General features: G+C 43.1%; 3 protein-coding genes across 4 annotated transcripts in view; 2 read left to right on the top strand and 1 right to left on the bottom strand.

Moving 5' to 3' along the window:
• alph (protein phosphatase alphabet) overlaps window positions 1–3,125 on the top strand; it is a 42,130-nt gene extending 39,005 nt beyond the window's left edge. For both annotated transcript variants that reach the window (XM_084582369.1, XM_084582370.1), the window contains exon 8: window positions 1,803–3,125. In XM_084582369.1, coding sequence (XP_084438495.1) covers window positions 1,803–1,856 — 54 coding nt within the window. In that variant the 3' untranslated portion in view covers window positions 1,857–3,125. The remainder of the gene's footprint in view (window positions 1–1,802) is intronic.
• Window positions 3,126–4,187: 1,062 nt separating this feature from the next.
• Window positions 4,188–10,218, bottom strand: LOC146176025 (mitochondrial genome maintenance exonuclease 1-like). The gene is made up of 4 exons (XM_084582368.1): window positions 9,403–10,218; window positions 8,705–8,921; window positions 7,594–7,726; window positions 4,188–5,840 (listed from the first exon to the last, which is right to left on the bottom strand). Exons 1-4 carry the CDS (start codon window positions 10,163–10,165, stop codon window positions 5,685–5,687), a joined length of 1,269 nt encoding a protein of 422 aa, XP_084438494.1. The 5' UTR covers window positions 10,166–10,218; the 3' UTR covers window positions 4,188–5,684.
• Window positions 10,219–10,354: 136 nt separating this feature from the next.
• Window positions 10,355–17,003, top strand: part of LOC146176024 (tubulin-folding cofactor B-like) — an 18,446-nt gene continuing 11,797 nt past the window's right edge. The window contains exons 1-2 of the mRNA XM_084582364.1: window positions 10,355–10,503; window positions 16,182–16,345. Coding sequence (XP_084438490.1) covers window positions 16,207–16,345 — 139 coding nt within the window. The 5' untranslated portion in view covers window positions 10,355–10,503; window positions 16,182–16,206. The remainder of the gene's footprint in view (window positions 10,504–16,181; window positions 16,346–17,003) is intronic.

The following is a 17,003-nucleotide window of genomic DNA, read 5'->3' as shown; positions in this document are numbered from 1 at the left end:
TGGAAAGTTGCAAAGCACCTTCAGAAACCCCCGTTCCATTAATTGCGGTAAAGAAAGTCTCGCGTGTATCTTTTTTTCCGGGCTCAAAAGAAAGCCCGCGAAATACAAACAATACCACGTGACTAGCGCATTTGAGCGCCGCGATTGTGGTGCTCTCAGTCGTGGTTTGAGCGAACGAAATAAGCTGCGACCGTGACCCGATTGTCCCGTTGCAGCGGCAGGCAGAAATGTTGGCGATGGTTGGAGCGAGCTCGAGCTCGCCCGTCGACACCGCGATCTTGGCCAGACCTACGCACCGCAGCAGCCTACATCACGACAGGCGGATGACGATAAAGAACCGGCAAATGAAGGTGCAGCGCTAATTTTAGTCGAGTCACATTATGTCATCTCGCCCCTTTACCCAAGCCTGTATGCGCAGATTCAGTGGCTGATACCTTATCGCTCATCCGTTTGCCGTAAAGTACGCTGATGGGAGAGAAGGAGGGTTTGTTAGAATCCCGGTGGTGTCGGCTCGCCGCTCCCGGTGCTACTTGCACCATCACGTGGGCCGGCTGTCGGACGCGGGCGAAGAAGCCATCGGCCGCTTTAACGGGGCAAAGGAGACACGGCCGCAGCTAATTTCGTTCGCTCAAACCACGACTGAGAGCACCACAATCGCGGCGCACAAATGCACTAGTCACGTGGTATTATTTGTATTTCGCGGGCTTTCGTTCGAGCCCAGAAAAAAAGATACACGTGAGACGTTCTTTATCGCAATTAATGGAATGGGGGTTTCTGAAGGTGCTCTACAAGTTTCCAATTCACATGTTTGGTCTAAAGTCGATATTTAATCAATTTGAAAAATTAACATAATTAGCTAATTAAGTAATTGCAAAACAAAAAATCGCCTGTAGTGCGCAAGGAGCCTGGCAGTTGAATGCAATTGGTTTCACTGACCTACATCAAATGTATTATTTTGTATCCCTTGGTTCAAGTTAGTTGGGACACCCGGTATATCGGTGATAGAAAATGCCAGAGGAAGCCACTAAAAAAATATCCACTACAAGCCATTACAAGCTCTGCCCAAAAATTAGGCATCCTGTGCACTTCGGATTGATGCAATGGGGTGCTTTTGTCTGCTCACTTCCTCACTTCCCAGCGTTTGCCTGCTTGCATGTAATTTACACGCTAGGGTCCGCACAACACTGAACTCTGGCAACCAGTGGAAGCAATCCATCGGCGAGCTCACCGTGCTCTTCCGTTGATGGTGGTGTTGAACTAATGACGTTGAATTGTTAGGCTTGCCATACTCTTCCCAACAGCAGTAGCGAGTCATTGATAGCTCTTTAGCTGCTGATGTCATGTGAGAGGGTTTGAATGAAAGTCCAACACCACAGGTCTCCGAGAGCAGTGAAAGTGGGAATTTCGAACAATATCTTGTAAATTATCAGCTCACTTTTGAGGTCTCGCACACATCATGAATGCTGAGTGACCCTACTCCACATAATAAAGGTTTATCTTATGGCCAGCTTCAAACACCATTTTCAAGACCCTTCACTCTGTAGTACATGCGTTTTTTTTTTTTTGTTTTTTTTTTTTTTTGTGAGATCTCTGTGGACAAATAAATTGAGCTAGGTAAGTCGCATTTGATTCAAGCCTTCCATTTTGACAGTAACATAAAGCTCATTTTTAGTTTCAGAATATCTGTATTTGTTATTACCGGGTGACCAAAAATGCTTCAAGCAGACTGTGGTGGTTCTGATTGTGAGTGCACGTCTGTGTTTTACACACAGCTCACATACACTCTCTCTCTCTGACTGCAGGTGAAGAGCCATTCACAGGATTGTGAACAAGTGGAGGAAACGGCAAACCAGTGAAACACAGATGCTTTTGAAGCAAAGCATTGGGCGCAGAAGTGCCCTCCACCACCACCACGTTTTACTTTTTACCTTTTTTTTTTCTCGTGAAACGGGGCGGCGGTAGATTACGGCTGCAGGGACGCTTTGTCAGCAATGGCAGCAGTCGTAACCTCCTAACATCCACGCATGCATGGCCGCTGGCAACAAATCGAAGGAGAGCCGGGGAGAGAGAGGCACCGTGGGAATCAGCCGAACTGGTAGAGTCGTCGTTGATGTGACGCCGCCACTGACTCGGAGGTGGTGCTGCCCGGTGCCGATTGGTCACCCCAGGTGACATCGTCGTCGTCATCCAGTGTCAACCAGCTGTAGCGTTGCAGATGTTGATGCATCAGCATCTTCCTCCTCCTTTCTCCCTCATTTATCCTGTCCCATCTGTCTTAGACCTGTGTTTCTTTTTCTGCAAAAGCTTTTTTTTTTTTTCTCTCTTCATAGGAAGACATGCAGACGGCACATTCACTCACTTTCACTCACCCCCCACCACCTCACAACACATGCAGAGAGAGGGAGACACACGATGTCTATGCGGGCACACACACGCAAGAGCCTAGTAGAGGAAGAAAAGGCTAAGCCTGTTCATCTTAGCGTGGCCTGTTTTCAGCTCGCATTTTTCGTGCTGCTGTATCTGTTGGCTCCCTTCCGCATATTTCTTACTGCCCTCTTACCTGTCTCCCCTGCTGCCAGCCTGCCCTTAGCTTACCATCGTCCTGTGCGGTTCACATCATCCCAGTGTTGTACAATGACTGTTGTTACGATTGCCATTACTATTATGATTATTGCTATTATGATTATTATTATTATTATTGTCGTCGTCAGAACGTGAGCGAGGGCCGTGGATTTTTTTTTCTACCCCCTTCTTTATTGAAACTAGCAGGGACTGCAGAAAAGCAATCTTGAGTGTGTTGTGTGTGCGTGCATGTGTGTGCGTGTTGTGTGCAAGCATTGCACGCTGTGGAAGCAAAGAGCAACCAAATGTCAGGGAGGAAAAAAAAAAGCCTGTCTTTACCGTTGTCACGTTCTTACCTTTTAACCTTTCATTCAGAAATGCTTTTACCACCTCTTGTATTTTTCTTTTTCTGTTCTGCGACAGTTCCGCTCCTCCTTCCCTTCAACACCTCCTTTCTGATTACATTGGCGTCGTTAGGTATTTCTCAGTGTTGACGGGTATTTCGCCACGGTTCAGCAGGAGGCAAGCACAAGGACAATAATAAAAGGAAGACTGTAAACGTTCGTCTTGTCTGTTCCTTGCCTTTTGTTGGTGTAAACAGAGCTCCTCAGTTCATACCTGGTGTGCGATACTGCCAAGCCTAGTCATTACTCATGCTATGTTCGCACCCAGAAAGTAGCCAAATGTCCCCAAGAGCAGGGGCCTCAAACATGCGCCTCGTTGGCTGTGAAAATTTGTACCTCATTATGAAAGTACATGCCAAATTCATGAGTCTGCTATACTGTCAGACTCACTTTCTGACCAAAATCAACTTGAAGGCTCTGTCCCCAGAATGTGTGCGTTCTTTGTGAAAATGAAGACTCTCTGACCCCTTACTCTGTGCAAACTTTGCCTGCTTTGCCAGCTGCCTTCAAGAGCAAGGCATCAAACAACTTGCCTCTACTAACATCTCTTAGCCCAATTTTTCTCTCTTGAAGGTAAGTGACAGTGGCTAATTATTAACCATTGCATCCATTCAGCAGCTCTGTCAGTCATCATGAATTGCAGGGTCATTCATTTAAGTACAAGTAGAAGAAAGAAGGTGCAGTTTTCCTTTTCCACAAAGATCGGGAGTGCGATGTCTGGGTACGAGACATTTTGGCTACTTTCTATGTTATTGATTTTTTTTTATTTTTGTTTGCTTTTTCCGGAGTGCGATAGCAATAGGAGTGCGAGGCCCCTCCCCTAGAGGCAAGGTGGGAAGCTTGGCTTTCTTGAAGTTATTTGCTGTAGCCAGAAACTAATTGAAATTGAAGCACTGTCTGTCAAAGGAGGTTCTTCAAGCAATGTCAACTTGGCATGACTTCACTAACAACTGCCTTGCTACAGCTGTTAGCAGGTGGGAGGCAGTTAACCATATCAACTCCCAGTTTGAGATCCTGTTGAAAATATTTTTTTAGTGGAGTGCGACAGCAGCATTCTTTTACATAGTATTGGTAAGCATAATACAAAGGAAATTTTCTTCCAGTGGTGTGTGAATATTGAAATTGCTGGACATGAACACAAATATATGAAAAAAGCCCTCGGTTATCGAATCCTATATTGGATCAGCAAAAAAAAAAGGTGGAAAATTAAAATAATGTAAATACTGTTTATCTTGTTTATTTCAGAACTTGTAGTATTTGCAAATAAAGTGATAGAATTGCACATAAGTGTGTACCCTACTGTAGTAAACAAAGTTTATACAGAAATCCATATACCGGCTTATTGCGCAGGAAGGACCTGCATGAAGCCAGGTGGAGCTGTCGTATCACTGCTGAATACAGTAAACTCTTACACAATCGATTCTTATTCGAAATTTCAGATATTTGCGGACACACTTTTTTTTTTTACAATAGCCCACAAGACGGTAAAGGCAGTGGTAGTCTCTCAAAGGTACCATAAACGCCTTTAAATAGCAAATTCTGGTGCAGGCAAGATGGCTTTGCTGGTTTTTCTATACACAGTGCAATATGCTTATGTTAATAGTGAAAAAAATTGAGTCTGAAAGGGGAAAAAAAATGGCATGTTCAAAAATAACTGAAAAAAGAAATGCACTGCACAGCAGACCTTGTATCAAAAGTTGGTGTATTTTGCATTTACAACACACAAAAAAAGTCATTTAGTGTAGTTGGGGCAGTCAGTTTTCACTGTGGTTTTGGGTCGCACATACTCATTAGCATGCAGTCATGAGCTACCGTATGTGAAAAACCACCCGACAGTTGTAAAACCTTCGTTTAACCAAGCCATACCAGCGCGTGCCTGCACGTACTAGGAATGACATCTGACTTCGAATCCAAGGGTCCTGATGTGTTTGATTCCCACCTCATTGCTCTGAGGCGTTATCCCCAGACATTAAAACTTCTCTAACGAGGTGCTTACTGCTAGTGCACGAAAACAATTTGCACACTGCACTTTCCAACTCCATGCTTTCTTTGAGTCGTGATGCCTGTCGAAGCCTTAGCAGTTCCACAATGCTGTTGTTGAGAAACAAATGCTGATGTGTGCATGCACGTCTCTTTTCATAGTTGCACACTAGACACAGTGGCACACATTCTTCAGTGAAGTGTCCATACAGCGTTCTTGCACAGTTACACCATCCAAAGTCTGACAGCATATTGCTGCTGGTTCAAGGGAACAAGCTCAAAAATTTGGCACGAAACAAAGCTTCAGAAGAGGTGATGGAAGAACTCTATGGATTGTCACTAAAAATTGATGGCCACACAGAATGACACTCTGTTCCCCAAGAACTAGAGGGCTTTGCTAGTTTATTTACTTGCTGTGCCCTGTACCACACAGACTTCACAGTGACAGTGTGGAAGCTCTGTTTTCTATTTTTAGTAGCACTCTACCAACAGTCTCTCGCGATGTAAATGCTGGGCACCGACACTGATTGTGTGCTGTCATTAAGAAGTGAATGTTGTCGCGGAAAACCAAACAGCAAATCCTGCACACGTTGCACACACTGCTTTTCCAGTAAAGGCACTTCAGCTGGTCTTCCATTGGGTCTTTCCATCTGCACCAGTTCCCAAGGTGTGGTTAGCGGGGTCATTTTCAGCTGTTTCAGTTGATGGCTTGAAAGCACGCCACTATTTGTTTGCAAACTACAGCACCGGCGAGCCCCGTTGCAGTAGGTTCCAGTAGGCACGCAGCCGCTGCAGCCACCTCTGCCAGTGGCGCTGGCAAACTACGGGCCCCAGGTGATGCACTTGGCACGGGCTGCCGTCCTCGTAAGCAATCACAATCATGGCGTCTCTGACCTGAGCTCGCAGAAAGGAAAGGACAAACAGGGTTCACCGTTAATGATGTGGCGACGTTGCCACAATTTCGATGAAAATGGTATTAAACCGTGCCAACAAAATGCTCTTGAGCGTATTGAAATCAGCTGGTATCTTCCTGTGGAAGAGGTTCCAGTATTATCATATTTGAGCAGCCATCGCAGTAGCCCGGTTAATAGTAAAGTGCCAGACAGAAAACTCCGAGGCCGTGGGTTCGGATTCCACTAAAGGCATGTGGCTGTTTTTTCTTCTTTCTAATAATCTCTACGATTACACTGTTATTTCAGATTGTTCAACATCACAAATAAAAATAAAATCCTCTGCTTCCCTTGGTGTAGACGCTCGAGTTGCGTCGCCATTGTCGGTGTGTGGCCGAGCGAAAGAGTCTCAAGCTGAAGAGAATTTTTGGGAAGAGCCATGAGCAAGAAGTGCAGAGCTGGTGGCTCTTCTTTACCTTCTTTCGAGAAATTCTCTTTGGCTTGTGAGAAAAAGAGTGCTTTGTAACTGCACATATATACATACAAAAGCACTTAAATAGTTTCACTCGAATTTCGCGTGAGGAAATGTAATTAACCCTAGAATTTTGTGCCCCACTAATCAATGCCAAAAATGAAAGAAACCCCCATGCTTTACCTGGTGCCGGTGGCTGTTCGCTCCCTTCCCCAACACACTCGTAAGCTCACCACCACCGACCAAGAATCTTGTCCGATCTTGTTTGTGGCATCACTCTGATTGCTTAAGATGTTTTATGTATCACAACCACGTGGCCTCATGCGGGTAATTCATACTTAGTCCAATATAGCAACTCCAATGCACAAGTCTTCCCAGAGAGTCTTTCAAGTTTACCACTTACCAGAGTGAGTGATTGAGTCTATGAGCAGGGACTGACCATGTCCTCTTGTGCTTTCACACTAGCAAAAAAAACATTGGAGTGAATTTGAACCGGCAGGTTCGAACTCTGATACTGAGGCTCAGTAACCGATAGTCTTAATACTGAGCTACTAGGTGGGTGCTTTTGCGCGTCATAACCAGGTTTAAGTAGAGTAAACCATGCGACATCTGATGCGATGGGTCCCAGATGGTGCCACAAACCTGTGGCATCCACAATCAAGCACGCCGTTACACAGGAGCTATCTCAAAAGCCATGGGTTAAACCTTTGCAATTTGACGTGGCAGCCCCCAGATGACACCACATGTACAGATGGAACCGCAGCTTGCTGTGCTTTCTCGGTATAATCGATTTAACAAAGATAACCCCTGCCAATTTTTTCCCTGATGCTTGTTAGTTGACAGTCGATCCAAGGCAACCAACTTGCACCGATACACAGAGTTCAGTATGACTAACAATATATAATGTCAACTAATACAACAGAAACTGCTTTGAAAGTTCAGGTGGGCCAAAAGACAAGAGCAAGCACCCACATAATAGCAAGTGTCCACACAGTTATAGTTTAACATGTGGCAAAATTCATCAAGCACAAGCAAGGTTTTTCTGGTGAGTATTTTGATATGCTGTAATTTTATGTAGCATAGTACTAGTGTGAGAAATTTTCCTTCAGTCTCTGCGCTTAATGGCTCTCTGCAAAGTATACACACTCACATTTATGTTGTAACAAAGGTTTACATGAATGATCAGATCCAAAACCAGCAAAGAGACCCGTTATTGCCAAGGCTAAGACTTAGGCCAGCCTGTTTTGTGATTGACACCTGTTCTGCCCAATAAATTATTAGTTACCTGAATTTTGTAGCTCTCATCATAGTTGAGCGCGCCCATATAGGCCGCCACCTGCAATGGGCTGTCGTAGGTGTCCGAAAGCTGCGGCTTTGGCTTCTTAGATGTCTTCCAATCGATCAGCACAAGTTCATTTCTGCAAAGTTATTGGCCAAGCAGCATGTTTATGTGACATGTTCATGAAAAACAGCTTTGCCCGAAAATTTCTATAGAGCTCTAGGTGCACTGATCTCTTTTCTTACAATCGCACTGCTAACCAAGAAATGCTGATATACTGGAAAGAAAGGCTGGCAGTGTGTGAACTCTCAGGTCAACATCCTTTCAGCACGTATACGGGAAAAGTAAGTTCTGCTTAACTGTTCCAGATGTTATATAGACTACTGTACACATACTGAAGTTGCTTTCTTCAAGGGAGTGCTAACAATAGCTATGATTTCTTTTTTTTAAACATGTGGTGGCTCTTCATAGGTGCATTTTCATGCATCTAGTAGATGCTAAAGAAATTATTCCTCAGGACATTGAGCTTCACACCATGTCATTTGATATAGTTACATAGACAGATATAACATCATTTTATTCTAGTTTCATGTGTATCTAGTATTATGTGCATCTAGTATCATGGGTATCTAGCATCATCAGCATCTTAAAAAAAAAAAAAACTTGTTTAATCCCACAAATTATTCATTACAATATTAGCACTGCTAACACTTTGTTCTCAGCTACGAACAGCCTTTGCCAAAAGTACACAACACATCAATGCATTTTCACCTTGGCATGAGGCTGGGCACCATTTGAGTTTTTAGCATTTTTGGTCTCCTTCAATTAAGAGGAATTCTCATTTCTATGGAGCTCGGATTTCAAGAAGTGATAGATGATATTACTATGAAACTTAGAAGCAAAGCCTTAGCGTTAGATGTAGAAAATTAATGACTGGCATCTCTTGCTACAAAACCAATAGGCTTTGATAACAGGCCTGTGTAGACTGCAGCAGTGGAAGAAATGTCGCGTCATTCCTGAAAGGCTTAGAGGGGAATACACTACTAATCCTTACTAGCACGATATTCTGGAACTAACCCACATGCTATAATGGGGTGATGGTGGGATAGAAACACACCGGCAAACTGCAACACAGTCGACGATGCCTCGGTACTGCAAGTGTGGATGGCAGACCGGACTTTCCAGGTGAGCTACCTCGCTGATATTGGCCCAGAAGAACTCAAGGCTGCGCCAATGGCCTTCGTTTTCGGGCTGCACCACGATTTCTTCCTGTGGCGTTCCATTCAACATATCATGGATATTAGTGTGCAGGCATTTGCCCTGGCTGAGGATTGCTGCAATAGAAAAATAAAAGGTATGCTGAAGGTGTGTTTACAAATGTGACAACCTTTAGCAACAGCTGTAATGGGGCAAATTCATATACTGTTGTGTAGAGGTTTAAGGGTTATTCAGCCTATGACGACGACTTATATGTGATAACGTCATTTTTGAAGCTAGTGGCCACGAGATCTCACTTAATTGGTCTTGGATCTTGAGACCACAGGTCATTAATCTCTGGACAAAAATCTACAAAACTATGCATACAAGTGTATGCGATTGATGCGTGGTCAAGATGGCATTTATCGATATCACTTCTTAGCAGAGAGGTGCGCGAACAGTTGTCTGTGGCGAACGGCTGTTTCTCAACGAATATAAACTGGCCTAACCGTACGACAAAATGCGCGCACAGGGCAGAACTCGAGTTACAGCTCTGTCCACATTTCGTGCTACACAATGAAACAAAAAAGTAGGTTTAGGAAAGGGGCGTGCCCTTACACTCTTGGTAGTTCTTGAATCCTTCTTCGCCCATTTCGGCGACCATCCTCTGTTTCCATTTCTCGAGCCGGAGCTTAGACTTTTCGTCCATAGTATTTTTAAGTATGTTCGTCACGCTCGGATACCGCACTGCCTGCTGGGAGCTCTCAGCCGTGTCCAGCGACATAGTTGTTGCTGTTACCGTCTCACCACAGAGCGTTTCGTCTTTGTCGTCGTCCGGTACACCATCTCGGGCGAAGTTGAACAGAGGAAAGTTTAGTGTCGTCTCGAGGTCGAAGTTTTTAGTAGGAATACGGATGTCAACCTTGTGTTCACTGTCCTCGCTCGATGCCGCCAACCGCGCAGCCTCTTCTTCCGACACGTTCGTTAGCGCGTCGATTAGTTCGGCTTCCAACTGCGTTTGGCCAGCTCTCACAATCCTCGCAGTCTCGGGCTCTTCGCAAGCCAACCTCGGTGCTCTCATACGCCGGGGAGCACGTTCGTCCAGGTAGCTGAGCCGCAGACCTTTGTCAAGTTTCATACCCTTCGACGACTTGAGCACGGGTCCGAATAAGGAAAGATTCTCGAAGTTGAACTTTTTGACCGCTTTCGCAGCGCTCGCTCCTTTCTTGGTGGCTCGCAACGCACCAGCGTTATCTGAAGCAATGGTTGAGGTCTTAGTCGCTTTTGTAGACTTGGAGCGTTTGAATCCGGTAACACACAGCACGTTGCGTCGCACGAAATATTTGCAGACGACGAAGTTCGCGGCTTTGGACGCCGCCATGATGATCCAAAATGTCTGATGGATTGTGTTGGATCGCAACACTTTTGTAACTAACCTCGCAAATAAAATTGTCATTCAATTTGAATACATTTAATTTATGTCGAAAGTTACTTTTAAAAGAGTACTATTGCTGTTTTATTTACTTCTTTAGCAAGAATGTAGGCTTATTTACACGCGCACCTCGTCGCTGGCATGTCGTTTTGTTCTGGTTTTCCTGGGAATCTCTGTGGTGGTGGCCCTTTTCCGAGCGACGTGAATCAGCTTCGCCCGGTTGGGAAGGCCAGTGCAAAGTTTCCAGTGTCCACTAGCGTCATTCCCAAATACTTTTAAATTCAGTGGTGAGTATAAAATCGTCATTTTAATCAATGCCACTGCGATCGCGTACTTGGAGAGTATGCTGCGTCGCGCTTAAACGTGACACAAGTCCCGTTAAGTCCCCGATCGTGGTAGATGTCAAGTCTTGTTTACCCCGGCGCTTCATTGCGTAGCTTGATTTAAAAGAGGGGGTTTTGACCGCTGTGGAAAACGAAAATACAGCGTTGAGTTGCTCTGAAGCGCAGAATTCGTTCCCCTTGTTTAGTGCTGCTAGTTTTGTCGCATTGTAGCATGGTGCGACTGAAAGTGTCGCATGACGGTTACGAGCTCTGAGGGCATGCATATTCAGTGGCAGAATCTGTAATTGGTCCGCACGTCCTGTTCATTTCGTACTTTGAACCCCACGCTTGTTGTAATTTCTCATTGACTACGCTTTTATAGCTTCTAATTATAGCCAGACCGCTTCCGAAATACCGGTCGACGCAATGCTGCCAGGGCTTCCTTGATTGCGTGATTGTAGCTTGGCAGTCGCTAGAAAGTCTTCCGGAGAAATGTCGTTTCCTTAGAAAGAAAAATTGCCGAATTCTAGTGGTGAAACGAGCGGAACGATCCCACTTCGTGCAGTAGCTGTCTATAAGCGTGACTTTTGGTCTGTCGCTTCTTGTCTGAAAAAGGCTGCCTTATAAGGCACCGCCGAGACGGCCACACCTACGTAATAATTGGTCGGCGTTTCGGAACGGCGCGTCACGTTTGCGCTGCAAGAGATTTAGGGTTCTCAAGTCGACCGCAACGCCGAAAGCTTGCAACGTGGGTTACTTTATTGCTCGGGCGTGAATGTCCCCTGGAAGAGCGGCGAAATCTTTGCTGTCTGACATCACGTTTGATATCACTGCGGCCAGCCTAAATGGTTCGCAAGGTGGACTGACTAACTTGTCTGGGCCCGCAACCAATTGGTAGCAGTTGATTTCTGGTTTCAAGTTCCAACTTGTCAGTAGCGGGAATGCCCTAATCGTTTACTCTGCTTATATAGTGTGCACCAGTTGAGCATTTCTGCTGATCTTCTGCTGTTTGTTTAGTTTTGTGTAGCTTGTGTAAACGATGCCACTTAGCCATAAATTGCAGTTTACTAACTTTCCAGTGTGTAGCGGTAAGTTTTTGTTTCTACGGTTTATAATTTTTTAAAAACCTATTGAAATCACTTGGCTAAAGCGGTACAAAATTCTTAGCTCACTGACAAAACAAAAAACACGCTCATGTGCTGTAGTACTTGTGTAAAGCATTTTGTTGTTGCAGTGCTTCAAGCATGTGTTGCTACTTTGAAATGCATTGCTTCCACACTCCGATGAGGGAAAGGGTGTTCGCCGTCAGGCTGTCTGCCATTGAGCATCACAAGAGGTCATGCGTGTGTCTAATGGGATTATTGCTAGCTGCTTTGCACTAGGGCTACGCTCTGGACAACAAAATGTCGTCAGTGACATCATGTCAATACTGCCTTTACTAGTGTCAGTATAGCTAATGGCTTTCTTTACCTTTCTTCATGAATCTGGTAGTAGGAAGGGTGTATCCAGCTCATTAACTTTGAATTACATCATTAGGGAATGACATCATTAAGGCTTTTCTGTCTCGCTATTCTTTATTGCCCTTGGTGCAGATGTTTTAAACACTAATAGGGCTTGTTTGTCTTTGTGGGCTTTTGACAAGCTGCAAAGTAAAAATTTATTTTCACAGTGAAAACAGAAAATGTGTCATTTGGAGAAGCTTAGAGCCATCAAGGTGCAAAGTTAGATCTCTCTTACATCTGCAGAAAATTTGTGGCCGTCATTTCAAGCTAATACTGGCTGGTATTTTTGCAGCTTTGTGCGGGGTGTTTACTGAGTGCTGGTGTTTTTAAACCACATTGGTAGGAACGGACGTGTAGAAAGCGAATGAGGGGCGTATTTAAGCGTTAGGAAGAACCTTGTTCCCCCCGCCCTCCCACTTTCTCCTCGAATGTCCTCAGTGGCCACAGCTTTTGGCAGCTGACTGCAAGATCATAGTTTAAATGTAAGCAAAAAACAGGAAAGCTAAACGTGTGCTGTTTGATATTAGAGCACATTGAAGATCCCCTTGTGGTCTGAATTAAATTGGAGTTCTGTGTTAAAGGACTATAGGCACGAAATTTTGTTGGCATTATTCTTTTCGTTAACAATGCGTACGACATTCCTGTATATGGATCACTACGTGGTTTTTGCCTACGGCCGTTAAGTAATTTGCAATTGAATTTTTTTTCTCGTCAGATTTTGTTTCAGCAGCCGAGATATGTCTGTGACGTCACAATCAAGTCTAGGTTAAGTGTGGCTAAAAAACAGCGATATAATCACTGACTCTTCATCTTTTGTAATTCCTGTCCTTGAGGCAAGCTGGCTTTAGGGTCCTGGGGAATTAAAACGACACAGGAACAATTATATAGCTGTTTTATTCATTCCTCACGTGACCTAGACTTGACTTTGACATCACAGCCATCGCTCTACTGTTGAAACCGAAACTGAAACTAACGAAAAAGAAATTCGATTATAAATTATTCCGTAACTATAGGCGAATGTCATGAGGTGATTCATGTAGAGTAATGTCATAAGCATCATTACAAAAGATAAAATAAAAAACTCAAAAATGAAGTGTCTATACTTCTTTAAGGCGTCCCTTGCAACCTATGTGTCATTTTGGGGCGTTAAACCCCATTATTCGCAATTATACAAGTCTGCCTCAGAAGTGTATGTCAGATTATGAATGTAATGAAGAGGTTTGCTCAGAATGTTTCGACGTTCTCAAAAACAGTTTCATAATAGATGCTGTCATGTATTAGCGTCGCTCTTCATACTGATAGAAGTAGGGCTTGACATTCATGCATTGTTAATGCACTTTCCATTCCTGCTTTTCTTCCTTCACGCTCATTTATTTTGTGCATGAAATGATATATGCACATACTTTCGTATTGTGAAATTCGTGTGCATGTGTGGCTGGTGCTAACCTCATATACGCGTATGGGCCCAGCAGTGATGAGATGCTGGGCATCCAGCTAAAAAAAATTGATGCAGGATGATCTGGATCTGAGCTATTTGGTTCATGTCAAAGATGAAACGGAAGCCAAACGGAGAAATACCACAGGGAAGAGAACAGGACAGCCTCGTGTTCTGTCCTCTTCCTTGTGGTGTTTTTCTGTTCGGCTGTAGTTTCACCTTTTAATAATTGAGTGCCTCCACAGTGGATTCTCATTTTTGAGGCCTAGTATCACAGTGCGTTTAGCTGCTGTAGAATATTGACGGCGGTACTACAGATTGGCTGGTATTTTTCACGTCACATGGTTCACTAAATGAAAAAAGTATTGGAGAGCAACTTGATGGGCTGATTCGTTGTGCATATTGCAAAAGAGAACACAGCTTACAAATATCTCACAAAGGGATACATTCTTTCATGTGTCATTATCTCTTGTAACCTGTTTGTTTTCTACGCTCTGATCAAAATAAGTGACATCAAACTATAGCAGTGCATGAAGTTTGGGTTGATCGGTGATTCCTGTACAGACTGTAAGCACTTGCTTGCATGCATTTGTGGAAACTGCTGGGTTGAGTGGAGAGCATATTGGGAAAGCCACCCTGACTTCACTGCATTTATGATTTGTCTCTACTGTCATACTAGATGACTATAAAATTTTCTTGTTGTTAAAGATCATGTCTGCCATTGGGAAGAGCAGCCATAATAATATTGAATGATCACATCCTAAAATGTCATAAGAATAAGTGGCATCGTCCGTTGTTAGTGTAACCGAACTCACTAGAAAGAAAAAAAAAGCTCTGCCTACAAGAGTGGCCAAAAAAAAATGCCAAAAATGCCCTATAAATGGAAATAAAAGCATTATTTTTTGTTCATTATTATGCTGGCTTTAGGTTTTTATTGCAACTGATTGGCTGATCTATTTGCCAGAATTGATTTGGGTGTAGGGGTGTGCAAGTGTAGTACTTTCTTAAAAACTGAATTTGTAATGAGGCGAATTAAGCAATTCGCATGACAGTAGCTTTACTGACACCTTGCTGCTGCCAGAGCTGATGTATCCCAGAGCGGGCGCGAACTTCTTTGTCTTCGCAACTTTGTCGTCTCTGTCATCTTCGCGTTTTGCTCTTCTCACAATTCTAACTATCCGTCCTACAAATTGAATATGATGGATAGCTGTTGCACCAGGACAATGCACCCGCTCACACGTTCCTACCTGTCAAGCAGTTTCTGACCAGCAAAATCATTACTGTGATGGAGCATCTTCCTTATTCGCCTGATTTGGCTCCATGCGACTTTTTTTATTTCCTAAAGTTAAATCTTGCCTAAAGGAAGCCCATTTTTTCTCAGTTGAAGAAGTTCAGGCAAAAACATAGAATCTCCTTAAGGGCCTTCGAAAAACCTCGTTCCTGAACTGTTACCAGCAGTGGCAGCACCGAATGCAAAAGTGTGTGAATGCTGAAGGTGATTACTTTGAAGTTGAAACTGATTCTGTAAAGACAATAATTTATTGAACCAGTCTCGTTTTTTTTTGTGTCACACTTTGTATGTCACAACTAAGTAGATTTTCTGGACCAGTTGCGGTAGGTTAGAGCACAAAATCAAAAGTTCTGGAACCAGGAATACACTGAGACATAAATGAGGCAATTTTTGTGCGGTGGTTGTGTTACGAGAAATCGATCTGCGAACTGAGATGTGCGGTGCAAGTACTAAGGCTGTACTGCTTTGATAAGTGTAATTTGCTACCGTAGTGCTGTCAGGCAAGATTTATTACCGGCTTATTGTTGTCGCTCAGTTGTACTAGTAAGGCTGCTGACAATTTTTCGAACTTGCAAGCAGACGCTGCTGTAAAGTCATACATAAATGGCTTGAAGCTGTCACGTTCTAGCTTTTGCTACATTCTAGTATCAATTTTATTGCTATCTAAGTATGGGCATATGGTGCCACATCATTTATTTCGTCAATAAACAACTATTTAGATCATAAATATTGTTACATAAGCGACTGGTATAAAAAAGGGGGGCAAGATAAACTCAGCATCACTTCTGACTGCAAAGGCACATCATCTATTTCGCCAATAAAAGCTGAAATTTTGTACTTAGCCTTCAAAATTAAGTATTCATACACACAAACGAACAGAACGGTTTCCTGAAATACAGATAAATACATGTACTCCAAATTTTCTAAAAAAAAGAATTGTAAGAAAACAGAACCCCTAGCTCTAACCCATAACTTCCGAGATCTGGCATTGATATAACTTTAGCTAAACCTGACTGAACCCTGCTATGCCCTCCAGACTTGGAAGCCACCCATGTGTTAAATAGCTTTAATTAATTTTGAACACAACATTCTGCACTTCACTATCCACTAACAACAGGATGCTTTGGTGCCCAAAATTTATTTATTTATTCATTGATTTATATATTTATTTATTCATACTGTTAACCCTTACTAAGGCTCATGACAAGGAGGGAATGAATGCTTCATGCAAAAGCAGTAACACATACTAGAAATTTTAAATATGACAAAATAAACTAACAAACACACTGAGTTGGAATTATATTAACACCATCTCAAAAAAGCTGCTATGCTTCTTCAAGGATGTCAGCATGTGTAAGGGGCTGATTGGTTTTATGTAATTTCTTTTCCTTAATTTTTCTCTGTCCACACGCAGTTCAAGCACACACGCCTTATCCACAATGTGTGAACGGGGCGATGCGGCTCCGGCCTTTGTCAAGCTGATCGTCATGACTGAAGGGAGCCCGCTGTTCTCAGAGCGCAAGTTTCCTGTCACCAACACAATTCGAGAGATCAAACAAAAGCTAGAACTTATCACTGGTGAGTCTGGTCTCGAAAGTAGTCTCTTCTTTTGTGTGCTACCTTGGGGTAAAAAGGAATGAGTTATTATGGGTAATCTGCTTTTGCGCATCATTTTCAGTAATTTTGTGTGTTTCATTATCTCTAGAGAAACTGCAGACAAAATTCTTTAGAAAGCCTTTTATTATGAAAGCCAAGCTCAGTGTGGAAAAATGCATTGTAATCTTGCTTTGTATGACATTGTCCCATACATACTGGGTTATATCTGAAACTTCTGCACCCCCTAACAGATATTTAGAGTTGATGTATATACTGCTATAAAAGTTTGTACTCTCTAAATTCTGTTTTCACACTTCATACTTAAATTCAGCCCATTGCAGATGCCTGTGGCCAGTTGGATATTTTTAGGATTGTCATTTTTCTCATTACTAACAGTGCTTGTTGCAGTGTTTATTGTATTCTTTGATGGTAAAACATATTGTACCTAATGGTGCTGTGACGATTTACTTCGTTTAGCTCTGCTGCTTCTCTTATTGATGTGCCTTGTTAGCTTGTGTTCATTGCAGTTCAATTGCATTTGATTATTTAGCATTTGAGTTAAAGGCTTGTGACTAGTGTCTTTTTCTGAAGTGAATTCAATACAAATATTGTAGCCAGAAACCAAATAGTATATGAATAT

The sequence above is a fragment of the Amblyomma maculatum genome, chromosome 10 (assembly GCF_055883805.1).
Source record: "Amblyomma maculatum isolate TAMU_Amacu chromosome 10, ASM5588380v1, whole genome shotgun sequence".
Classification (NCBI taxonomy): domain Eukaryota; kingdom Metazoa; phylum Arthropoda; class Arachnida; order Ixodida; family Ixodidae; genus Amblyomma; species Amblyomma maculatum.
This window is presented reverse-complemented; position numbering and strand designations above follow the sequence as displayed.